This window comes from Manis pentadactyla, chromosome 1 (assembly GCF_030020395.1).
Source record: "Manis pentadactyla isolate mManPen7 chromosome 1, mManPen7.hap1, whole genome shotgun sequence".
Lineage (NCBI taxonomy): Eukaryota > Metazoa > Chordata > Mammalia > Pholidota > Manidae > Manis > Manis pentadactyla.
The window spans coordinates 151,211,540-151,237,747 of NC_080019.1; the positions used below are offsets into that span (position 1 = coordinate 151,211,540).

At 34.5% G+C, this 26,208-nt stretch overlaps 1 protein-coding gene across 5 annotated transcripts in view; it reads left to right on the forward strand.

Moving 5' to 3' along the window:
- The window catches only part of EPHA3 (EPH receptor A3), a 376,254-nt gene that overhangs the window by 281,732 nt on the left and 68,314 nt on the right, over positions 1-26,208 (forward strand). For all 5 annotated transcript variants that reach the window (XM_057501930.1, XM_036898999.2, XM_036899008.2 and 2 more), the window contains one exon: positions 23,322-23,446. In XM_057501930.1, coding sequence (XP_057357913.1) covers positions 23,322-23,446 — 125 coding nt within the window. The remainder of the gene's footprint in view (positions 1-23,321; positions 23,447-26,208) is intronic.

Below are 26,208 nucleotides of genomic sequence, written 5' to 3' on the forward strand. Positions count from 1 at the left end.
CTGATTCCTACTGGACTCTAATTTACACTCACCATGTGAAATGACAAGAAGGACTTATTCAGAGATATATTTTGCCTCCGTTTCAATTCCAGTCCAGGCTTCTGTCTGTGGGTTTCTGTAACATGTCATCTCAACAAAGAACTGCATTGCATTCTATAAGGCTTTGAGGTGTAGGATCGGGAAGGTTTATTACATGGTTTTATACATCATAGGACAGGAATTTAACTCTTATGATTAGATAGAGTCCACTGATCCAATTATTACAGTAGAAGTATTATATATAGTAATATATATAATAATAAATATCAGGAGTTTATGAAGGCAACAAAAGGATTTGTTAAAAATGAGCTTCAGGCTAAAACCTAAAATATGTACAATTATACATACTCCACGCATACACATATGTAGATATATAGTCCTATATAAAATGTTCAGCAAGATGATTTCCTGTTGGAAATTCATAACTAAAATCATAAAACAGGACAAAAATGCACCAAATATACCACAGTCAAAAGAGAACTGTAAATGGGGCCAGATATGCCTTGAACATCTTTTAAATGGCCCCAAATTAGTCCCTGAAATGTAGAGACTTACAGAGTCCTCTGAAAAAGACATGCATGCCTAGAGAAAGCTAGCACACAGTTCCAAAAGCTGACATCAGCCAAGAAAACAGTAGAACTCAACAGAGTATAATTGTGTGCACAATAAATATGAACTTTTTCATTTTTCCATAATTTCTCCACAGTGCCCCAACTTCAGAAGAAGGAAAAAAGAATTAAAAATGTCAACTTTTTCTCTCTCACTCAGGAAACTGTTGTTTCATACTGGTGTACACTGGGCATTAGTAAACTGAAAGTGAATAGAAAGCTCTGAGATATTCCAGTAATGTCATCAAAGAATGGAAAAGCAAGGTTCAACAGATAAACTCTGCTCCTTGTATTCCATTAAAAAAAAATTTCATGAATCTGGTCTTCATTGGGTTGTCTGCTTCTTGTTGGAGGGCCCGTTGTCATATGTGTTAGGATTTGCCTGGGAACTCCATAGAATGGCCAAGTTATGAAGCACCTCTGCTTCTCTAACCTGACAATACTACATTCTAAACATAGAAGAATAGAATTAAAAAAACTGAACTAAAGTTAACCTTTGGTTCAGAAGAGTCACTCCTATTTAGAGTAGAAAGAAAAATAGATGCCTCAATGAACAAAAGTGATACCACTAAGCTTCTATATAATACCACAGAGTATTGCATCCTTCTATAAAACCTGTAGTTCTATTACTCAAATAATTTTGAATATTTTCTCTACTACAATTTACAACTCTCAGGAGTGAGTTTGAGACACTGATGGTGCTACAGCAGGGATATATGTGTGTGTGCACCTTAGCTCTGTGTATAGCACTTGTGTTTGTGCATCTATGTTTGACTCAGTAGATACCAAAACTTCCTAATGATGGAGTTGGCTATTTAACTAGAGTAGACATACATTGTTTAATTGTCTTGAAAACCTAAATAGATCTCAAATGGTCCCAGCTCTCATCAATATCACAAAGTATCTTCTGAGACCCAAAGTGTCTTAGTTTGTATTCTTCCAGAAGTGGATGTTGAGTTGAGAATTAAGTACAAGTTTTTCACTGAGGAGATGATCCCAGGAAACACAATTAGGGTAGAAGGAAAATGAAACAGGGAAAGAAAGGCAACCAATCAAGTATGGAGTATTGGTCAAGTCACTCAATGGGAAATGAACTTAATTCTGTTGCTGAACAGTGAAAGCCAGCATAGAATATTTGCTTCAGAGTTATCCACCCAAAAGAACAAAAACCTTCAGTGTTTATACCTCAACTCCCCATCAGCCATTGACTGAGGGCTGTTCCAAGGTGGAGAAGCAATTGAAGGAGTATTAGTTCTTAGACCTTCCAGCCTGAAGTACTTGGGTGGAGCTGACTCTGATGCCAAGAGAAAGCCCTCTCATGGACAGTGAGACACTGGCAACTTGAAATAATATAACTTACCCTACAATTGTAAATTCCAAAGGCATATTGTTGGGACAAAAGCACAATGACCATTGCATATCCCCAGTGGGCTGGTGAATGTCAAATCAGTTAGTGTTTAACTGAGATGATAGGTTCCATATGCATTTAGGGGAACATGAGGTATCAGATACTGATTTGTAAATAAATCAGCTCTAGCGATGAGAATGTTTTCAGTCTCCATAAAGGCAGGCTCTACATCTGCCTTTTACACTGCTTAACCATTTCACCTTTCACAGTGCCTGATGTGTAATAGATATACAAAGTCTTCTGAAAAGAAATTACTGTATGATGTTTACCTTAATAATTTTACTAAGGAATTAATTGAAGAAATGCAAAAAGGAACATGTGAAGAGATATTCATTACATCATTAATTTAGAAAGGACCTTAGAACCATAATAAGAAAATCTATAAGACTAATCAAGATTGTTGCTTTATTGAGTGAAATATAAACTTATGCTTCCTTAAGTGTCTTCCCAGAGAACTACCTGAATGTTTTAGCCATTCTAGTAGGATATTAAGGAAGGAGAAGAGTATAGGATTAAATGCTAGTCATTAACTATTTTTCTTTAAAAAAATTACCATTTTTTTTTCTCTTCTGTTAAGTTGAAATAGAAATTATCTCACTTAATATTACAAAGGGTAGTGGCAGGTGTGACTGGAGGAATTCAAATGAGAGAAATATGTGAAAATGAATGGGGACACCATCATTTGCTGTTATTTTAGTTGAATATCTTAGTATATTTATTTTTGGGTTTCCTCTTCTGTGAAATCAGAAAAAGAATTCTCATTTTTTAAGATTGCTATTAGAATTTAAATTAAAATGTGTGAATGTAATATATAAAATCATCAATTGAGCTTTACACAGGGTGTGTGTATATGTAAGTCTATAGACATGAAAATTATACATGTCTATTATCCATGGGGGATATATTCCAAGACCCCCAGCAGATGTTTGAAACTGTGATACTACTAAACTCTATATATGCTATATTTTTTCCTATACATACACACTTATGATAGTTAAACATAAAGTACACAATAAGAGATTAGGAACAATAAATAATAATAAAATAGAACAATAAAAACAGAATCCTATAATAAAAGTTTCATGAATGTGGTTTCTCTTTCTTTATCAAAATATCTTCTTACTGTACTATACTTGCATTTCTTCTTCTTGTAATAATGTGAGATGATAAAATGTCTACACAATGAGATGAAATGAGGTGAATGACAGAGGCACTATGACACAGTGTTAGGCTACCATTCACCTTCTGACCATTTGCCAAAAGAGGGTTCTGCTGACTCCAGACTGGTTGACTGCAGGTAACTGAAACTGCAGAAAGCAAAACACAGATAAGAGGGGACTACTATATATTTGTACAGGTGTACATATGATAGCAAATATGTGATATATATGTGTGTGTGTGTATGTCTCCTTGTGCGGGATTTTTTTAAATTAGTATAGTCAGATACTACATTTCTGTAGTATGTTTTTCTTTAAATATCAACTATGGGTATATAATTTTTTATGGATGTTAGAGTTTTGGTGATTCCTACAATTTCAAGTATTTATGTTCTAGTTTCATAAAATATTTGCACCCATCAGTATTTTTTTGTAACTTTATATTCATATTTTAAATTATAAACATAGAGTCTCCTCTGTGTTACATGTCTTCCACCTATATTTGGATTAAAGATGTGTTGATTTAAGATATCAAAGTTACCAGCAAGTTCAAAACCTAAGTATTCAGAAGCCAGTTTTTGCAACAGCTACTCTCGGGATAATTTGTCATCAATGTTATTCATCATTTCCTTAAATGAACATTGGTAGTTAGCAATTTGTAGTCCATAAGGGCCTTTTAACTTGTCTTCAAAAGTTAACTTTGAACATGTTATTTTGTTAAATTATAGATGTTAACCAAATAAATTCTTTGGTTGCATGTTTTCTTTCTACAGTTGCTTGATTGTTTCTTGTAAAACCCTGTTGACTTTTTATGGAATGTGTTGGAAAATTTCTCTCACAATTTCTCTTTTGTGTCTCTAGTTCTTGTAGTCACTTTCCTTATTATAAGCTTAATTGCCATGGGTTTTGTAACAAGAACATCGTTTTTTGTTGCCGTTCAAAACTTGTTTTACTTGGGTTGATTTTTTTATCTGCTTCATAATCCACAATTTTACTAGAAGTTAGTGGAACAGTACCTAAGTACTTCTCTGTCTTTATACAATTTTTTAAATTTAAGAATTAAATGAATGCAAACATTATATTGATTATGTGGAATTGCCTATGCATTGGGTGATTTATATTGAACACAATGTTAATGAAATATTCATTCCACAGGTACCCATTTGCAAATTTTACACATTGTTTAGAACCCGTGTCTGGTCTTATGGAACTCTTATTTCAATACCCCTTTCAGAGGATTAAACCAAACTGTTACAGCCCCAAAATCAATTTGACAGTCAGTTATTCCTCAGGTTAACAATTAGTGAAAGTACCACACTTTAGCCATCCAGAAAAGCAAAGTGTATACATAGATCCATCAATGAGTATATGAAAATGAACTATGAGACCCATAGAATGTAACAGGGGTAGGAAAACCCAGTTGTGTTTGGAGAATGGACTGCCAGACTTCTCAAAACTCAAGTTTGCTTTGCCTCTAGCATTTTTCCTTCTTTTTTTAACTAGGTGCATTTTGAGGGAAATTTAACTTGAAAGGCATATTTCTCAAGCTAAACCACAGACTGTGCAATGTGAATAATAATGATACTGAGCTTATTGTTTCTCAGTTCCAGAAGAAATCTGGCAGACCAGTTTAGTAATAAGTTGTAATGCCTATATAATTGTTTCATATGAACAGATTCTTTTTCTTAACAAGCAAGCCTGAAAATCAGAGAGAAAAGAAAAAATATGGAACCAGATAGAAAAATGATCACAATCATTCAAAGCCATACAATTAATTTAACCACCTCTCAATACTGGTAAACCATGTATACTAATTTTTATTTCAGGTTATTTCCTTTTATATATAACTTTATGGAGTTGTATTTTACATCTCATGAAATCCACCCATTTCCAGTGTACAATTCAATAAGTTTTAGTAACTCTTCTGACTGATGCAACCATCACCATAAATCAAGTTGAATAATATTTTTATCCCTCTAATATGTAATGATGATGAACCCATCAGTGTATTTTAGCTCTGTTTTTAATATAAATTCTAATTTAAGAGTATTTATATTGAATTTAGGTTTTCATAAACAAAACTCAACCCAAAGTGACTTAAATTTAGTTCACAAGCTTGGGAATGAATGTTTAGAAATTTTCCAAACCTTAGGTAAAATGAAGTGTCTCCTTGTAAAAGCTGAAGTTTACATAGCTCTGAGAATTCTTGCTCTGTGCAGAGTGAAGACAATTTTCTGTCAGCTATTGGGAATTAGAAATGCAGGAAACTAAATACACACATTGAAATGAGAGCCAAACCTTAAAAGGGGCAAGGATTACTGTATTTGTATCCACATAATTTTCTTTTTAGCTTTACTCATGCAATCCAAAAATGGAAGAATGTAAGGTTATTTTTTTCTAATGTGCTAAAATTTTTATGGTGCATGTGAAAATCTGCTCCAGTTCTTAAAATTCTAAGGTAGATTATGTGAAGTTTACGTAATTGCAGAATTATGTATTGATACATTTTCCTTGTTTGGATGGACTTGAGAACTAGATTTGCTCCAAAATTCATGGCTAGCTAAAAAGGTATTTGACAAAAATTCTTTAGATAAATTAATCTTATGCCTGGAACTAAAGAGGTCAAACCTTAGGCCTCTTGGAAATGAAGCACCAGGTCATCTGCCTCTGCCAATTTTCCTTTATTTTTGCTTATATTTTTTTACAATCTCTTTGTATGGAGTAAAGTGTTATTTATTGCAACTAAATGTTTGCATTTTTAACCAAGTGATATGGGGTAGAGAAAGAGGGAAATGGGGGTGACAAAATGAAGTTGTAAAGTATTAAGTGCAAGCATGAATGATGCAAATTTTATAGCCAAAATAGAAATTTTGTAGGCATGATTGCTTTTAGAAAGTCTGTATGTAAGTGTCTGCTGGTGTGCATTTTGTTTGAATAAATTTGCAAAGATACCCAAATTAGCATATCCCCCACTAAGGTCCTTCCTACAGATAGGCTAGAAAAAATTAATAAACCCAACCTCTTTTTTATTACTTAATTTGTTTAATTTTAACCACAATTAGATAATGAGTTTGCAATGCTTACTTTGAGGAGATAGAGCATGTATATGAGGATTCATGTAATTGTCAAATACACAACTTTTTCATATTTTTACTTAAAAATTTTCAAGTGATTCCTTTTGTATAAATAAAGATGAACGTTTTCTTTAAGAGTATGTCTATATTATAAGTTCCACTAAGGTCCCATGGAAGTAAGGCTGCTCAGAACAATAATTTCATGGTTATCAAACTATTTTACATTGTACATAGTGACCCGCTAAAAAGTTCTCTTTTCAGAAATTGTCCTGTTATTTTCAAGCCAAAGAGTATTTCTGATGGGAAAGCCCTGAGCTTATTTCAAAAATCTGATTACCAAATGCTTAACCAGACTTTACAGACTTCCTGTTATGGGAGGTTTGGGTCTTTATCTCCGTAAAGGATGGGATCGACCTACATGATCTCTGACGAGGACCTCCCTCCTTCCCTGCTTCCATTCATCTGTTGCACTTGGAGTGGAATTGCTGGGCGTATACAAGCCATGTGCGTCAGGCATACACAAGCCATATGCTAAGCAGAATTTCCTAATATTTTCTGCTTCCACACACAGAATAATATTTAGGTGAAACATATATTTCTATGGTATACAATTATGTAGGGATAATGTAGCATAAAAATTTGTGATTCATATAACAGTGAGGAGTAAAGTAATGGTTACTCACTCATGCATGTGATACATGGACAACTGTAATTCCTTCAGGAGGAAATAAATTTCTCACTCACCTAAGAATGTATATAAGGGAGAGTAAAGTTATTACAGGGCCACACTTAAGTTCATACAAATGCATGCCTTGGTGTGTGTGTGTGTGTGTGTGTGTGTGTGTGTGTGTGTGTTTCAAATTTTGGTGCCTTAATAGCCTAAATAGCTATTTATTGCTTGTGGCAGATCTAACTGATCCTACCACAACAGAGTTTATATCTGATGCCTTGAAGATCTCTGAACTGGCACAATTGTGGTATCATTTTCTCCATCTTCTTTTCTTTTCTTGCTTGTAAAAATGAAAAGAACCAACAAATGCTTAACAAAATTGTTTGCCTTCAGCTTCAACAGAAGTAGATCCAGATAAGGGATTTGCTTATGACTTAGTGTCTAGAATTTAACTAATAATGCAATCTGGCTAAAATATAGGGGCTAGTGAACAAAGACACAGGAACCCATTAGACAGTAAGTCTATAAGTGCGAAGTACCTACCCCTTAAACAGCATACTAGGTTAAAACGCTGAATAGTTTTATCAAAGCTGCTATGCTTTGGTTTTACACCTTGGTGTTGGTTAAACATAAAAGACAGTGCATCATGGAGATCTGTGGATTTGAAAAGAGTGAAACAAAAACAAAATTGCAGCAACACTGTACCTGCCAGGTATTTCCTTAGCTAGCTCATTACCTCTGTCAAAAAGTGTCTTCTACTTACTTGAAAAAACTTCTGGATGATATTCCACTACTTTGTTTTGAAATGTAGGTTTTCTTATTATTCAGGTATGATGATTCCAACAGATCAGGAGGCAATTGCCCCTGAAAAGATAGTTTGTTACTCACAGTTCCCAAGAGAGATGGGATGCCACACCATGGAGGGCCACACAGAGAAGCAACAGGACCCATCAGCAGGCAGAGGGAGCACGAGGAAAGCAGGGCAGGAGCTTTTATTGTGGTTTCTGTGGAGAGGCAAGTCAAGGCAAGATAAGGTAAACAGATCTAGGGTTGGCCAGTTTGAATAATTTCAGTGGACTCCGACAGGGACTTTCTCTAGTTAGCTGGTACCATGCCTTGGAATGATTAAGGCAGAGAAATATGGTCTGCTAGAGTCTAATAAGCCCAATAGAGAAGGCACTAGGTTGATTAGTTTGCACATGAGATACACACTCTCGAGCCAGTCTTTGTTGTCTCTGAGAACAGGCTAGCCCTGGGAGGGGTGGTCTTCTCCAGTCAGCAAGACTCCAGATACCAGAGCATCAAGAGCACAGAAAAAAAGAAAAGAGAGTAGATACAGTGTTATGCTGAGATACGAATTTAAAAAACTATACTTTTCACTTCTTTTTAAATTGAGCTAATATTTATATATAGGGAATTGTATTAATTGTGAGTAACTTTCCATAACTTTTGACAAACATATCTATCACAGTCAAAATAGTTAAAAAAAAAAGTGGTGTTTGTGTCCCCTGGGTAAGAAGTGGGCAAGTGATGCTTTCATCTTGTGTTGAAAAGAAGTGAAGAGTATTTCTATTAGTGCCCCTTTTCCATCTATAGTTGTAGTTTTCCCAGAAAAGTTTAATTTACTTAAGACCAGTATATATTTTGTCTAGTTCATAAATATAACAAAACATAATATAATACAACTTTCTCTCCTCCCTTCCCTCCTGCTTTAACCATAAACCAAACAACCCCAAAATGTACATTTTCTGTTTAGATTTCTTACCATTGTCTTTAAAGTGGAGTCTGGGGGAATGTCAGTCCTCGTCTGTCCTGAAGGTATATGTAGCTGGTACCTCTCCATTCCTGCAGCTAATTTGAAGGCAGCAAACCCTTTGTCAGAAGCTACACAGAGAATGCCATCAGAGTTAGAGTTAGAGAGTCCATTCCACCTGCTCTGTGCTGGAATGGTGCAGCTCTACCGCAGAATGGCTCAGTCAGAACAGACCTTTTATCTCAGCAGGTCGTTTATACAAACAATCAAAAACTGGCAAGGTGGTGAGCTTAGTTCTAATCTGAAATTTGCTCTGCATTCATCTAGACTTGATCTTAAACCATTATCTTCTTATCACCATGTTTCCATTAGCTACATTCAACAGCTGCTCCTCTAAATCTTTGGAGCCATCTATACCAACATAATCTTGTATATACTAAAATGTTGTATCTTATCTGATTTTGCACAAGATTTCATATTTAGTTACTTAAATTTTGATTACACACACATGCAAACACACACAACTATTTTGACAAATAACTCATTCTCATTGCATTGTAGATCAGTGCATGCTGGGGTAGGGCTCACAAGGCTCTCAAACTGCAGAAATATTGAGTACTCGTGGCTCCCCAAAAGACCTGAGAAAAGAATATTGTAGAATATCTCAGAAAATCCAAGGAATATTATTTTTTTCTAAATGTACTGATGCTGTCGATATGTATATAACCTCTCTATAAATCTCAATATTCTTGTGATAGGTTTGCTAGTATACTGCATTGTTTTCAAAGACAAGTAGGTCAGAAAAAACTTTATTTGTTCAAGTTTCTACTATTTCCTATCTTCATGATTCCTTATCTTAAAGATTAATCAACTCCAAATGAACAGTAAGTTTTTAAAATAGCAATATATCAGTGTTAACCACTTTCACACTGCAATATTAAATTTAGAAACCTATGATTCCTACCCCCAGCCTCCCCACCCGCCTCTTGTATTTTTAAGAGCCATACTATATATGGGAGATAATAGAAAAAATATATTGGTCACTGTCCCTGGTTCCTGGCACAGAGCTTCTAAAACTCTTGTGATTTCCTAAGTGATAAGAGCACTAGAAGCATCTTTTGTCCTCATATTCTGTCTTTGACCCTGGTCCTGACACAGGGCTCCTGAGACCCTTATAATTTCTGGGGTTATAAGGTTGTCTTTTGTTTTAGTGAGACAACTTGGGGTGGCCTCCTAGATGGCTCCTGGATGTGGGCTGGTCACTGGAAAGACCAAGCCATTATTAGAAGGTTAGAACTTTCAACCCTACCCCTATTCTCTTGAGAATGGAGAAGGGCTTAATATGGAGTTAAAATCAACCATGCATAACAATGAAGTCTTCATGAAAATCCCAATAGTATACTGTTTGGAGAACTTCCCGGTGAGTGAACATATCCACATACCGTGAGGGTGACCACCCCAGTGTCACAGGGAGAGAAGCTCCTGCACTCGAGACCCACCCAGAACTCACCCTATATATCTCTTCATCTGGCTGTTCATCTTTATCTTTTCTCATATCCTTCAATAAACTGGTAAACATAAGTAAGTATTTCTCTGAGTTCTGTGAGCCATGGTAGCAAATTAATCAAACCTGAAGAGGAGGTCTTGGGAACCTCTGATTTGTAGTTAATTGTGACAGAAGCTGTGGGAAATCTGGGGACCTACTACTTGTGGTTGACATCTGAAGTGGGCGGCAGTCTTGTGGGACTGAGCCCTTAACCTGTGGAATCTAATGCTACCTCCAGGTAGATAGTGTCAGAATTCATTTAAATTGTAGGACACCCAGCTGGTGTCACAGAATTGCTTGGTGTGGGAAAAGCCCACACATTTGGTGAACCAGAAGTGTCAGAAGTGTTGTTACTGTGATAGGAGTGTGGGAGTAAAGGAGAAACACAGGAGGGAAGAAGTAGGTTTTTTTTTTGAATAACATATTTGAAGATTGTTCTGATTCTGTGAGAATATTGGATGATATTAAAAGAAGGAGAACTTAATGGTAAAAAACAAGGAATGTGAAAATCAATTGAAAAAGGATTTCATCTTTATTAATCCATAAAATAAACATCTGTGAAATAAACCCTTCTTCTATCACAACTGCTCAAAATTTCTTTTCTTTTTACTGCATATCTGTTTTTTGTTAATATACAGTTTCATTGAAGTACATCTGATTTAAAATATTATATTGGTTTCAAGTATGCAATATAGTGACTCAACAGTTACATACATTATTAAATCTTTACCCCAACTAGTGTAGCTACTATCTGTAAATACAGAAAGATGTTACAGAACTGTTGACTATATATGGTCTATGCTGTACTTTCATCCCTGTGATCAATTTATATTATGACTGAGATTCTGTGCCTCTTTATCCCCTTCACTTATCTCCTCCACCCACCTCAACCCTGCTCCCATGGTAACCATGTTACTTCTCAATGTCTATGAGTCTACTGCCATTTTGTTCATTTTATTTTATTTTGTTTTTAGATTCCACAAATAAGTGAAATCATATGGCATTTGTGTTTCTCCGCCTGGCTTATTTCTCTTAACATAATATCCTCTAAGTCTATACATGTTTTTTCAAATGGCAGGATTTCTTTCTTTTTTGTGGTTGAATAATATTTCATTATATGTGTGTACCACCTCTTCTTTATCCATTCATCTGTTGATGGGCACTTTGGTTGCTTCCATATCTTGGCTACTGTAAATAATGTTGCAATAAACAAAGGAGTACATATGTCTTTTCAAATCAGAGATTTTGTTTTCTTCTGGTAAATTCCTAGAAATGAAATTACTGGGTCATATGGTATTTCTATTTTTCTTTTTTTGAGGCACCTCCATACTGCTCTCCATAGTGGCTGTACCAATTTACATTCCCACCAACAGTGTTGGAGGGTTCCCTTTTCTCCACATTCTCACCAAAATTTGTTATTTCTTATTTTACAGTGGTCATTCTAACTGGTGTGAGGTGATGTCTCATTGTGGTTTTGACTTGCATTTCCCTGATAATTAGTGATGTGGAGCATCTTTTCATGTGCCAGTTGACCATCTGTATTTCTTCTTTGGAAAAATGTCTGTTTAGGTCCTCTGTGCATTTTTTAATCAGATTGTTGTTATTATTTTTGTTGTTGTTGAGAAATATGAGTTTTCTTTATAAATTTTGGATGATAACCCCTTATTGTATAAATCATTTACAAATATATTGTTCCATACTGTAAGTTGTCTTTTTGTTTTGTTGATGGCATCCCTTGCTGTACAGAAGCTTTTTAGTTTGATGTAGTCCTATTTGTTTATATTTGTTTTTGTTTCCCTTACCCAGGGAGACATGTCCAGAAAAAAATTACTCATGCTTATGTTCATGAGATTTTTGCTTATATTTTCTTTTAAGAGTTTTATGGTTTCATGTCTTATATTTAGGTCTTTAATCCATTTTGAGTTTACTTTTGTATATGGGATTCAAGAGTAATCCAGTTTCATTCTCTTGCATGTAGTTGTCCAGTTTTCATGACACCATTTATTGAAGAGACTGTCTTTTCTCCATTGTATATTCATTGCCCCTTTGTCATATATTAATTGGCTACCTATATGTGAGCATATATCTGGGCTTTCTGTTCCATTGATTTATGTGACATTGATGTGTCAGTACCATACTGTTTTGATTACTGTAACTTTGTAGTATAGCTTGAAGCCAGGGAGTATAATACTCCCAGCTTTGTTCTTCTTTCTCAGGATTGCTTTGGCTATTTGGGGTCTTTTGTGGTATTATAAGTTTTAGAATTATTTGTTTTAGCTCATTGAAAAATACTATTTTTATTTTGATAGCAATTGCATTGAATTTGTAAATTGCTTTGGGCATGATGGTCATTTTGACAATATTAATTCTTCCTATCCATTAGCATGGGATAGATTTCCATTTATTTGTGTCTTCTTCCTTTCATTAGTGTCTTGTAGTTTTCAGAGTACAAGTCTTTCATCTCCTTGGTTAGGTTTATTCCTAGTTATTTTATTATTTTTTATGGAATTGTTTTCTTGATTTATCTTTCTGCTAGTTCATTGTTAGTATATAGGAATTTAACAGCTTCTGTATATTGATTTTATATCCCCTTGACTTTGCTGAGTCCAGTTATTATTTCTAATAGTATTTTGGTGGTGTCTTAGGGTTTTCGATATATAGTAACATCTCATCTGCAAATAGTGACAGTTTTACTTCTTCCTTACCAACTTGGATGCCTTTTAATTCATTTTTTTTTTGTCTGATTACTGTGGCTAAGATTTATTACTATGTTGAATTGAAGTGGGGAGTGTGGGCATCCTTGTCTTGTTCCTGATCTTAGAGGAAAAGCTTTCAGCTTTTTGCCATTGAGTATGTTAGCAGTGGGTTTGTTGTATATGACCTTTACTATGTTGAGGTATATTTTCTCTTTAACCATTTTGTTGAGAGTTTTTATCATGAATGGATGTTGAATTTTGACAAATGCTTTTTCAGCATCTATTGAGATGATTATAGGGTTTTTATCCTTCCTTTTATTAATGTGGTACATCACAGTGATTGATATATGAATACTGTACCATTCTCACAGACTGGGAATAAATCCTACTTGGTCATGGTTGATGCTGATTCTTATGATGTAGTTTTGAATTTGATTTCCTAATGTTTTGCTGAGGATTTTTGCATCTGTGTTCATTAGGGATGTTGGTCTGTACTATTCTTTTTTACATCATCTTTGTGTGTTTTTGGTACTAAAGTGATGCAGGCTTCATAGAATGGGTTTGAAAGTATTCCCTCCTCTTTTATTTTTTGGAATATTTTAAGAAGAATGAGTATTAGCTCTTCTTTAAATGTTTGGTAGAATTCAGCTGTGAAGCCAACTGTTGTGGACTTTTGTTTCTTGAGAGTTTTTTGATTGCCAATTCAATTTGATTACTAGTAATTGTTTTGTTCAGATTTTTTGTTCCTTCCTGGATCAATCAAGATTGTACATTTCTAAGAATTCATTCATTTCTTCTAGGTAGTCCAATATATTAGCATATATTTCATAGAATGTTCATAAAACTATTTGAATTTCTGTGGTGTCAGTTGTAATTTTGCCTTTTTTTTTTTTGTTTCTGATTTTGTTTGTGTCCTCTCTCTTTTTTTCTTGATAAGTCTTAACTAGGGGTTTGTCTATTTTGTATATCTTCTTGAAGAATCACTTCTTGGTTTCATTGATTTTTTCCTATTTTTTAATTTTCTATTTTATTTATTTCTGCTCCAATCTTTATTATGTTCCTCCTTTTACTAACTTTGGGCTTCATTTGTTCTTCTTTTTCTAATTCTTTTAGTGGACAGTTCAGACTGTTTATTTGGGATTGTTCTTGTTTCTTGATGTAGGCCTGTACTATGTATGTACTTCCCTCTTAAAACCTCTTTTGTAGTGTCCCACAAATTTTGGATTATTGTATTTTTGTTTTCATTTCTCTCCACATATTGCTTGATTTCTATTTTGATTTGTTCATTGATCCATTGATTATAAAAAGCATGTTTTTAGCTTTTTTGTTTTCTTTGTGTAATTTATTTCTAGTTTCATACCATTGTGATCTGCAAAGATGCTTGATACAATTTTAATTTTTTGAATTTATAAGACTTTTTTTGTGTCCTTATATATGATCTATTATGGAGTATGTTCCATGTGCACTTAAGAAAAATGTGTATCCTTCTGCTTTTGTGTGGAATATAGTTGTTTGTTAAGTCCATTTGAACTAATGTGTTGCTCAGTACTTCTGTCTCCTTATTTATTTTCTGTCTGGAGAGCTAGCCATTGATGTAAATGGGTATTAAAATCCTCTAATATGAGTATGTTTCCCTTTCTTTCTTTTGGTATGTTATTATTTACTTTATGTTGGGTGCTTAGATATTTCCAATTGTTATATCCTCTTGTTCAATCTTTTTATCATTATGTAATGTCCCTCTTTGTCTCTTGTTACTTTCTTTGTTTTGAAGTCTATTTTGTCTGATATAAGCATTGCTACTCCTGCTTCCTTCTTCCTTTTATTTGCATGAAATATATTTTTCCATACCTTCACTTTCAGTCTGTTTATATCTTTAGGTCTGAAATGAGTTTCTCATAGACATATAGATTATTTCTTTATCCATTCTGCCACTTATGTCTTTTGATTGGTGCATTTAGTCCATTTGCATTTAAGGTAATTATTGATAGATGTGTACTGATTTCCATTCTATTAATAGTTTTCTGGTTGTTTTTGTTCCTTTCTGTTCCTTTCTTCCTCTCATACAGTATTCCTTCATAATTTTTGGTTTTCTTTGTTATGCTTGGATTCCTTTTTTTTTTTTTTCAGATTTTTTTGTGTATCTGTTATAGACTTTTGTTTTATGGTTACCATAAGGTTCATAGATAAGTGCCTAAATATTTAACAGTCTATATTAAGTTGATGTCCACTTGATTTTGAATGACTTTTTGAAATTTTCTCATAAAAGCACTGCTTTTTTATTATTCTTCCTCCTTCATATTTTATGTATAAAATGTCATAATCTACATCTTTTGTGGATCACTTGATCAATTCAGTGTATAGTTGATTTTACTACTTTTGTTTCTTGAACTTCATACTTGATTTGTAAGTAATTTCTCTAGTAATTTTACTGTAGGTTTATTTACACTGCTGAAAAATATTTAGACTTGTGAACATTTCCATCCAAAGATGGACTAAAGAAATCTCTTTGACATATCCTTTAAGCCTGGTTTAGTTGTGGTGTTCTTTTAATCTTTCCGGATAGATGATTCTTGGTTGTAGGTTCTTCCCTTTCAATACTTTGAATATTTCATGCCACTCCCTTCTGGACTGTAAAGTTTCTACTGAGATATCTGCGATAGCCTTATGGAGTTACCCTTGTAGGTAATGGTCTGCCTCTTTCTTGCTGCTTCTATGATTCTCTCTTTATCTTTAATCTTTTCCATGTTAATTAACTTATGTCTTGGCACTGTCTTCCTGGGGTTCCTTTTGTTAAGGGCTCTCTGAATTTCCAGGACCTGGATGTCTATTTCCTTCCCCAGATTGGAGAAGTTTTCAGCTATTATTTCCTCAGAAACTTTCTACTTCTTTATCTCCCTCTTCTCAATCTGGGACTCCTATAGCATGAATATTGTTTCATGTGGATATGTCACAAGCTCTCTTAGCATCTTTTCATTTTTAAAAATTCTTTTTTCTCTCTGTTCCTCAGCTCAGTTACTCTGTTGTTCTTTGTCTTCCATAACACTGATTCTTTCCTATATTTCCAGCAGTCTGCTATTCAATCCTTCTAATATATTCTTCATTTCAGTTATTGCATTCTTCAGTTCTGAGTGGTTCTTTTTCATATTTTCTATCTTTGTTGAAGTTCCCACTGAGATCATCTTTTCCCCACTTCAGTGAGCATCTTTATCACTGTTTCTTTGAATTGTTTATCAAAATGATTGCTAATCTTCATTTCATTTAGCCCCTTTTGTGGTGTTTTATCTTATTTTTTTCTTTAATATATTCCTCTGACTCCTCATTTTGTCTGGCTTCCTGTTTCTTCCTTTGTATTTGATATATCAGCTATGCCTCCTGGTCTTAAAATTAATGGCTTTCTGAAGTGAGCATCCTGTGGTGCCTAGAAGCTCAGGACTCTTGCTCACCAGTGCCTGATTCTTTTTTGTAAGGGAACTGCAGTTGCTCTTGGTGGGCTATGCGCAGGGTTCACCTTTCTGCCTGTCTGCCAGCAATGGCTGATCCCAATAGCTCCCCTGTGCATGCCCTTTGTGTGACCTAAGGCACTTCTGCCATGATTAGTTGTGGATGGGGCTGTCTTCTGCCAGCCTGTCAGCAATGATGGCCCAGTGTGCTGGATGGGCAGGCATACCATGGGACACTGGGGTTAAAGTCCAATGCAGGAGTAGAGTTTCAAACTGGCTCCTCTAAGTGTCTGACCAGTTGATCTGAGGGAGGATTGGGAGAGGTAGGAAAGTGTCTGCCTTCTTCCTGCCAGTCAGCAAAGTCAGACCACTGCTGGGCCAAGTGGGCTGGGCAGGTACATAGGGGAGCACCACTGTGGGGCTGAGCTGATAGTAAGAAAGACAAGCATATTTTGGAGCTGGCTTCCTGAAGTGCCTTACCAGTTGGGTTGAAGGAGGACCAGAAAGTGTCATCCACTCACCCTTTCTCCACTTGAAAGCACTCCTCCTGACTCCTGCCCCTATGGAACAGTTCTCACCACTTATAAATCTTTCAAATTGCTGCCCCTGTGTTGAGTCTCAGTGGCACAGACAGAGCTTCCCTGTCCTCCATAAGTGACAGAAGTCTCTGCCCCACAAAGTGCTCCAACTCTCCCTGATGTCCAGCCCTATTAACCACCAAAGCCCAGTGTAATGTCCTCTCATATTCCCAGAGCTTCAGGGCTAGGTGTGCCAATTCCTGAGTGTTTATCCCCTCCCCACTCCATTCTCCTCCCTCCTGCTTGTGGGCTGGGGTGGGGAAAGGGCTTGGATCTCCATTGATCATGGCTCTGCTCTTTAACCCTCCTCAGTGTGGTCCTCTCTGTTTCTCAGGTGTAGATGGTCTATTCTGCAGTCTTCAGATCATTTTCAGGGTCAGTTGTATTTGCTTCAGTGTGTAGGTGGAAGTGTGTAGGATTGTGCCTTAGTGTCCTACTCTGCTATCATTTTGCCTAGTCTCCCTCCAAAATCTATTTTCTACATATATGCTTGAAAATGTTTCTTTCCCAGAACTACTGATTTGATTGAAGAAATTTGCTTTTCTCTTTAACCATTGAAAATGAATGACATAATTTTATAGGTAATAGTGTCTGTGAAACATATTATAATTTTCATTTTGGTTCAAATTTTGTTATTTTAGCATCAGGAGCTAAATAAGGCTTACATTGTACATCATATTGCAAAGCTAACCAAACTGTATAACTAGGTTTACGCAGGATTGACATGATGCTAGGCACTGAGAACTCTGAGGGACAACAGAGTGAGAAAACGTACTGGTAAGCAAATGAGGTAATTACAAGACAATGTGGTTGGCCAAATATGAGACTGATCAACTCTACTGTACATACGAACAGAGGAAGAAGCTTATTAACTAATGCCAGAGGGACTCAAGAAAAACTTTATGGAAGAATTACATTAGCAATGGATTTCTAAAGATAATGAGTAGAGGAGATTTTTCAGATGGAAAAGAAGAGACTGAGTGTTTCAGACAGGGAGTATATAGCACACATACTTATGTACAGATGACCAAAGGAACTGTCTTTAGAATTTTAGTTTTGAAAGCAAAGCAATGTATGATAAATCTGGTATGTATGTTGTAGTCTTATGAGGAGTCTTAAATAATACTGTAATGAATTTTAAATTATATATCCTCTTCTAGTCCTGAATTCCCCAAATGTGTGCTCCTGAGAGTTTTCTGATATCAGCATCTTAAAAAATATAGTTACCTAGACATTTCTTTTGGAGCTTATTATTTAGTTAACAAGTTTAGGAAAACTGATTGGAAATTATGAGATTTTGAAGGAGGGGAGAGTTAATGTTTTATTTACTTTGTAAAATGATAAATCATCAAAATGCATAGAAAGTTGAAGTTCTGGAAAGACTGAGGTGAAAGTTAGAGTCCAATGCAGGAGTTAAAAAAGTAGCAAGGATTTGAACTAAAGCAGGCTGAAAACTACAATTGAATAGGAAGAAAATTCATGAGTTTTCAGATGTTGGCATGCAGGTGAGGGAGAAAAAACAAAGTAGTATAACTGAAATTCAAACTGATTAGGCTGTAAAAATGGTGAGTCCTGAGACTGAAACAGGAAATTCTGGAGAACAGTTGGGGAAATCAGGGTAGGGGTGGAGAGATGGAGAAAATTAAGCTATGAATGATTATGCTAATTCAAACACAAGAGTATTTCTGGATTTAATAGAAGTGCTCACTTCTGAAAAACTGAGAAGGAAATGTTCTTAAGTGGGCATTGTAATGGATGGTACAAAAAAATAAGGGAGTAATGCTTTTAGAGGCATGTCTGATTCAAAGGAAAATTCTTTCAACCATTTACTGCATGATATTTTCCCATGGAGATAATTTTTAAAAGCTTTGGCTGACTTAGAAAAGAAATACGGAGCCCTTTTTGTTATTACTTTAACTTGTCCAATCTCTAAACCACAGAGATACCTCAGAGGTTCATTAGAAATTCCCAAACCCAGAAAGAGGAAAGTCCCAATAAAAACAAATGAACCAAACCAGATCCTTTAGGAGTTGAATTTTGAAGTTTTGACTTCCTGATTATAAGGATGGGTCATATTTTAGTTACAGAATAATGGTAAATGTAGCTTAAAAACACAATAGTTAAAATAATGAATTCCTTCCGTGTCTGTCAGTAGATTTGGCATGTACAAGTATCTTAGTGTAGTTCAAATAACAAATTGTCAACTAAATAAGCCCCATCTCAAACCCAATCCTTTAGTATGGAAACCTTTTATAGCCTAACATTTTTACTTGTTCATTGTAATTTGGTTTTCTATTATTTCATTACATCCAGTCAATGGCTCAGGTTACCCTGACAATGAGAAAATTCTTTCTCTTCCTTTATGAATAAATGACTGAGGTTCAATTATTAATTATTAAGGGTTATACTATGTTTCTCTGTCTTCTGGACTAGTCACTGCACATTTCTGATTCAAGAGGCTGCCAATGCAATGACCTGGAACTAGGGAAGAAAATACCCAGTGAATAATTCGACCCTGTTCCCCAGAAAGTTGTGTCTTCCTAGTAAGAACAGAAATTGAAAAGCATTTTGATACTAACATTCACAAAACACGTATTATTAGAAAACATAGGGTGATATACCTGTCTTGTCTTGACCAAGAAAAAATTTTAAAGAAGAATGAATTGAAAGAGTCTAGGGCAAGTCCACTGTGATACCACAAGTTTAAGAATTTTTTGTGGTGGGGGAGGAAGCAAGTGTAAGTTTAGGAAAACTTCATGAAGAATGATTAACTATGTGGTTCATGAGCCTCCCATTCCCTCCCAAACTTATTAATTTTTCTCTTGTATTTGTATTCTTTTAAGAAATTTCAGTTGAAATACAATAAATCTCACTATACCAAGTATATTGTGTTCCCTTGTTTATTTTCCAAAGGGCACACATACCACTTGTATCCAGAATAGCAAAAGCTAAGGATTAAAGATTTGCTACCTCTCAAATACCAATACAACAGAAATGTATTTTACATACCAAGACGTTATTTTAAAGGGCCATTAACTTACTAAAAATTATTACCTTCCTACTGTTTTGATTTTTCTTGTTACTAGTTTCTTATTTTTTCCTGCAAAATTGTCATTTACTAACCTGCATAAATGCCTAGACCCAGCTTCATAGCAACCTACATTGTCATTAACTTCTTCCTTAAGTAAGAGAATCATTTTAGTAATATATCATTTAAAGTATATAAAGGTGGCACCAGATTAACACTCTCAATCCTGAGCTGTTAGAGTGTTTACCAGTAATTGCTGTTTTCACTTATATAGCGGCATTTCACTTATATAGCCAGGGAAAATCTGTGCCACCATCCCTGTGTAATTTTTCGCTCTGGTTCCAAGCATTTGTCTAGCCTCAGGATAGATTGGTTTTTTAATTATATTTCATTTCATTTTTTTGTCATTATTACCCACCATTCTTTCAAATCACAAATTTTGAAAGCAGAGAAATGAGGGTAAAATAAGCTAAATCTATTTTTATGATATACATTGCAATACTATGTTCTTTGATAGAGAAAAAAATTAAAGAAGGTTGATTTTGAACAAATCACTCTTTTATACCTGAAAACTAAAAGAAATGTAATCCATATAGCTGTTTCTCATTAACATTACAAATTGAATTAGAGGACATGAGGAGGTATGGATAAATTATACTTCAAGATATGAATTAAAAAGTGTTCTAGAAAACCCTTTAGAAAGCAGTAATACAGTGAAGTGCCCATAAAATTTGTCTCTTCCTGGTATCTTTTACTGTGTCTTAAAATTATTTATTAGGAGAGCGGAAAACAATTTATGTTAATTATTTATTAATATTAAAATATTGATGAGCATTACTTAAATGTAACAGGATTCCAGCTGGTGCACTAGGCTGAAACTGTTGAAATGCAGCCAACACAAGAGGCGTGTATTAAAAGAGCAGAACAAATGACTTAACAGCGGCCTTAGAAGCAGCAATCAGAAAAGGTTCATTTAACTTAGAGATGGCACAAGCTTTGAGCAATTGCCTGTACTTAAGTAAGTGTGGAATTACAAAAGACTATTTATTACAGTCCAACAGGGCCCTGCAGCTTGCTCAAAGACCTTTGAAGACTTTAACAAAGTCTTGCTTAGTGCAGAAGCAGTAAAATTTGGGCAGATCCCCAAAACAACCTGCAAAGCTTTCATTAAGAAGTTAATAGAATCCTCGTCACAATTGTTCTTTGAAATGAATTATTTTCTCTCTTCTTTTTAAGGAGAGATGCTGTAACTAGTAATTTTCAAAACTTCTTTGAAAATGTATTTTAACTGTTTGAAAAAATAAACCAGTTTCATGGTGATGTGGAGCAAATATGGGCTCTTCATTGGTTTACTAGGGAAGCATTTCAACATTAAGCATCTTTGAAATGCTCTATGAGCACCCAGTAAAAGTTACTCTATTAGTGAATTTACTTCAGTGAAGTTAGTAGAATTTCTCTATTTTTTTGTACAAAAAGCAAAATTTGGTTTCCAGGACATTGGGCTGCAATTTTTCTATTAATGGTTAGATAGTGAATTGATTTTTCTAAGTATTCAAGTAAGTTAAAAGAAAATAATTCTCAAAAGTGTAGCATGCCTGTTATTTATTTATAGCTTAGCAATATGTTTATAAACATTGAATATGTTTCTAAAACTTCAACTAAATAGAACCAAAATAAATTACCCTTATCTCAGAATCAATTTAGAGCAGCAAACCCACAGAGGGTGGGGGGTAAGGATATTGTGAGGTCGATTAGGGAAATAAAACAATACGGAATAGATGACAAGTAAACATGAAAGGTAAATAATGTTAAGTTACATGAAGGATATTAATTGCTAGTGTCAGCAAAAGGTGAATAAAAAAATGAGTTTTGTTGTCCATCAGAAAAGTAACACCTAAATTTTTCCGTGGCCAAAGATTATGTAATTATTCCCAGGTCATTAAAGTAATGATGCTTTAATTACAAAAGAGTTCATAAGAAGATTTTACAAATAATAGATACAGGAGTATGGGAAATTTATTGCAATGGATTCTTCATTTAGCTTTACAGTTTCCAATGAAGTGCCACCAGGCTAGTTTAAAGAAAGCTCTATTTTCAACAGGAAATAGAAATGAAAGGCATTTATTGAAGGACAATTTAAATGAAAGGTTGGTTGTCAAAGTCAGCTTGTGATTATCACAGAAACTTCAAATCATCCAATACAAAACTTCAAATATTACTATCTGTTGTGGGAATACAAATACACAGAGTTCTAATAGTCCTTGATTTGAAAAAAATCTATAAGAAAACTGGTCCTTTAACAATAAATCAACAGTTAACGTACCTAAGAATCTTGATTTTTATTTGTTTCATGCTTGTAATGTATTTTGCTGCATTCCATTAGGGCAGAATGCCACTGAACCCCCAGAGTAGATTTAACACCAGAAGTACACTGATAAAGAGTATGTACTTTTCTTTTTAATGCAAGGATTTGAAGTAGGATATCACTTAAATATATATTTAATCTTCCATTAGAAATGAAAGTGACCCCATGATATCAGATCCAAACAGATGGTTTTTATTCAGATTCTATTCTTCTGATAAAGCATAGAAAAACATAACACATATAAAGTCACCACCCAATAAGATATCTCAAAATATATCTAGAGAGTTGTGGCCAAGGAGTAGTCATTTCTTCAGCACTTTCTGTTAAGTATTTTTTTAAGAAATAAAAAAGCAAAAGCAGAAGATTGTTGTTTCCTGATATATATTTTTATTCATGAGAGATTTTTGTCAGAAGTCAAGACCTACTTAAATATGTCCTAAATCCTATCTATTTTACAGTGCACTAAATATTATTATTACCTATAAATACCATGGGACTCCTGTGCATAATGAATTCCAGTCCTCTTACAGAGTTGCATATGAAAATGTTATCAATGAGCTGGAGAATCTGGCATTAATAACTTTGTAACATTATAACAAATAGGTAGTCCTGATGTTCTGTTCTTTTTTTAATATATCAAATGTATTCCATTGCTTACATTATAGTAGCAGATTGAAAACATCTGCTCACTTGCCACTAGTCTACTGAGCAGCTGAATATCTCAGCTCATTTTCCATAGGCCTGGATGTACCAGGACTATAATCCAGCTGCTGAGGCTTGATGTGGGGCCAGATTAATGCTCAGGGGCCTTTGAAATGGACATAGTTCTTTCTTGACAAAGATTAGAACAATGAGAGACTCCATTTGTTTGTTCCCTTCTTATCTGCTCTTCTTCACCACCCTTCCTAACCCAATTAATTTGCCTCCTTCCACCATCCCCTGCCATCGTCTTTTTACAGCCCCATCACCTGTCATAATGATTAAGAAGGATCGGACATCCAGAAACAGCATCTCTTTGTCCTGGCAAGAACCTGAACACCCTAACGGGATCATACTGGACTACGAAGTCAAATACTATGAAAAGGTGGGGAGATTATGTGAATGGATTGTGTTGTGTGGGGGAAAATGTTTCCTTTTCATGATCTGTGTTCTTGCAAAGACACCAGTGACATTGCTAGGAAGTGGTAGAACTGTTTAAAACTGGTCGTGTTCTACCTTTGACTGATAGGTAGAGGGGGGATCAGAAATCACTGTGTCAAATATGGCCCCTTCTACAGCAGTAAGCCACAGCAAAGATGTCACCACTAGACTTAAGCCAGCTGTGGCATTAGAAATAATAGTTATGTTCTTCCATACTGAGACTCCTGTTTTACCAACTATTTTATGGTAATTCCTTAATCTATTGATGAACTAGTCCTTAGTTCATTGCCTTAAGCATCATTCCTGACCTTCACATTCGCAGATAAGAACATTGAAATAATACAATAACAAAAGTCATTGTAGTATTGAACTGATGGTGAAAAGCTTCTTTGACTTTGTACAGATTCAGAAGATGGGAGTGGGTGGATAAATTTGCCTCATATCATACAATTGTGGTTCAGTAATACAATTATAAAAAATAGGTACATGATTACAAATGGAACTTAGGCTGTGATATTTTATCACTCTGATTAGCATTTATTTCTCCCTGGTTATAAGTTTATGGTGAGGTTTGAAAGCAAGATGTTCTCAAACCCTATCATCAGACAGGGTGGTTTTATAGCTACTGACATGAATACAGCATGTTTGTGTCTCTGCTGAAGTTTGCAAAGTATTTTTAAAGGGAATTAAAAACCTTTTGTGTATTTTACAGCAGTTTATATTTACAGAACACTTCTGCATATATTATTCAATTATGAGATTTCTGATAATTCTATGAAAGTGGACAAATAGGCTCTTTCACAAATAAGAAACCTGAGAGTCAGTGGCATTATTTGAATTTCTCATACCTCACAGCTAATAACCATAAGGTCTGTTTTGAATCCTGGCAACCACGCCTTCTCATTTAATATGTTTTCCCCTGTACTTACCTCCCTCTACATGAGAATGGGTTATTAGAAACATGAGAATTAGAGGTATGATCAATTGTACAAAAAGGTATAATGTATAAATATTCCTTTGCATTATGTAGTTATTCTCCCTAATGAAGTTAATGTATTTCACAAGTTTGATGCTCTTTTTTTCATACTGCCCCCTGAAGGGAAAAGGAATGTCTCTTTCATTAAAAAAAATTGAGTCCTAATAAACTTTATTGTGCCAAAATCATAGTATAAATGTTATCTCCTAGCTTTCAGTGATTCACTGTGGTAGTGTCAAATACTCACCTATCATGATTTTTATTTTTAAAAGTGGGCAGACAGACTGGGCAAATATAGGAATCTGTGTTTTATAGATGATGCAACAAAATAAAAAGAAACTAATGATAATCCTCATTTCAGACTGAATATCAGAACCAGGGAGAACCCAACCCTTAATCTATGGGGCTGATTCAAAAATACAATTAATCTCTGTTTACGTCTTTCACAAACATAAAATTTTTCTGAACTTATTTTAAACACTGCCAACAAAGCACAGTGAACACCTTATTTTAAAACAATATTAACCAGTACAAGAAAAAAATGTCCGAATCTCTATTCATTATTCCCTCAGCAACTTTAAATTTGATACATATATACATGTAATCTTATTTTTAATTAGTATTTATATAAATATTTATGTCATAAATACATCTAAAATTATTCATACACACACGTATGTGTGCATATATGATGCTTGGAAATATTTGGAACGTTTCATCAGAATTTAACCTGTACAAGGTCTAACTTTTCAGACTATTTAGTTCACTAATGATGATACACAGAGCCAAGTTCTGGATATATGCACAATATATTTTTTTAAACAAATGAAATAACTATTTCTGTAAAATAAATATACTTGACCCTCTTCATCATTTAATATACTAGTTCAGAGGCCATTTAATACATAACCAGCACCCTTAACTAAAAAGTATCTGTACTGTACATTTTTTCTATAATGTTCTGTGCAATTTTGTGTGATGATATATATACAGAGTTCTGTTACACACAAAGGCCTCAGCCCAGGTGCAGGGACATTTCATCATTGCTTGAAATCAGGTTACCCATAAAATTCTCAGTATATTTTAATGTGCAGTAGATGAAAAACACAATTTCATGTAAATACAGTTTTTGTAAACAAGGCTTGACACAAAAAGATTTTACAATTAATGTGTAGTATGAGTTTCCTATGTGAATTTCTAGAGGAGATCCTTTTTGGGAAATATTTTTAGACATTGATCTGAAGATTTCTGCCTCTGCTAAACCACAGTGACTTAAACACAGTGCAAATATAGTTGATGCTGACAAAGTTATTAATGTAGAGCTATATAACTGGACCTTTATAAATTTAATATTTTACAGTTGACAGAAATATTTTCTGAGTACCACTAAGACATTTCTAATAAGTGTAATTCAAAAGGGTATTTTCCTCTTCAAAAGTTTATTCTTGGAATTAATTGTAGCTTCATTCAGCCTTGCTATGAAGAGAACATATTTTCACTTGCGTATTCACTAATTTGTAAGAATAAAAACTGACTTCTTACTTTATGTGTATGACACAATTGTTTTATCCAGGTTAGAAAATTCCATAAATATTTTTGGCTTGAAAAATGCTTTCATTGCATTCAGAAAGTGAAATGACTCTTCTTTTTTATCTTTCCTATGCCCTGTGTTAAAATCCAAGAGAAAATGGCTTTGAGTGGTTCACCTTTTTACCATTTGATAGCATTAT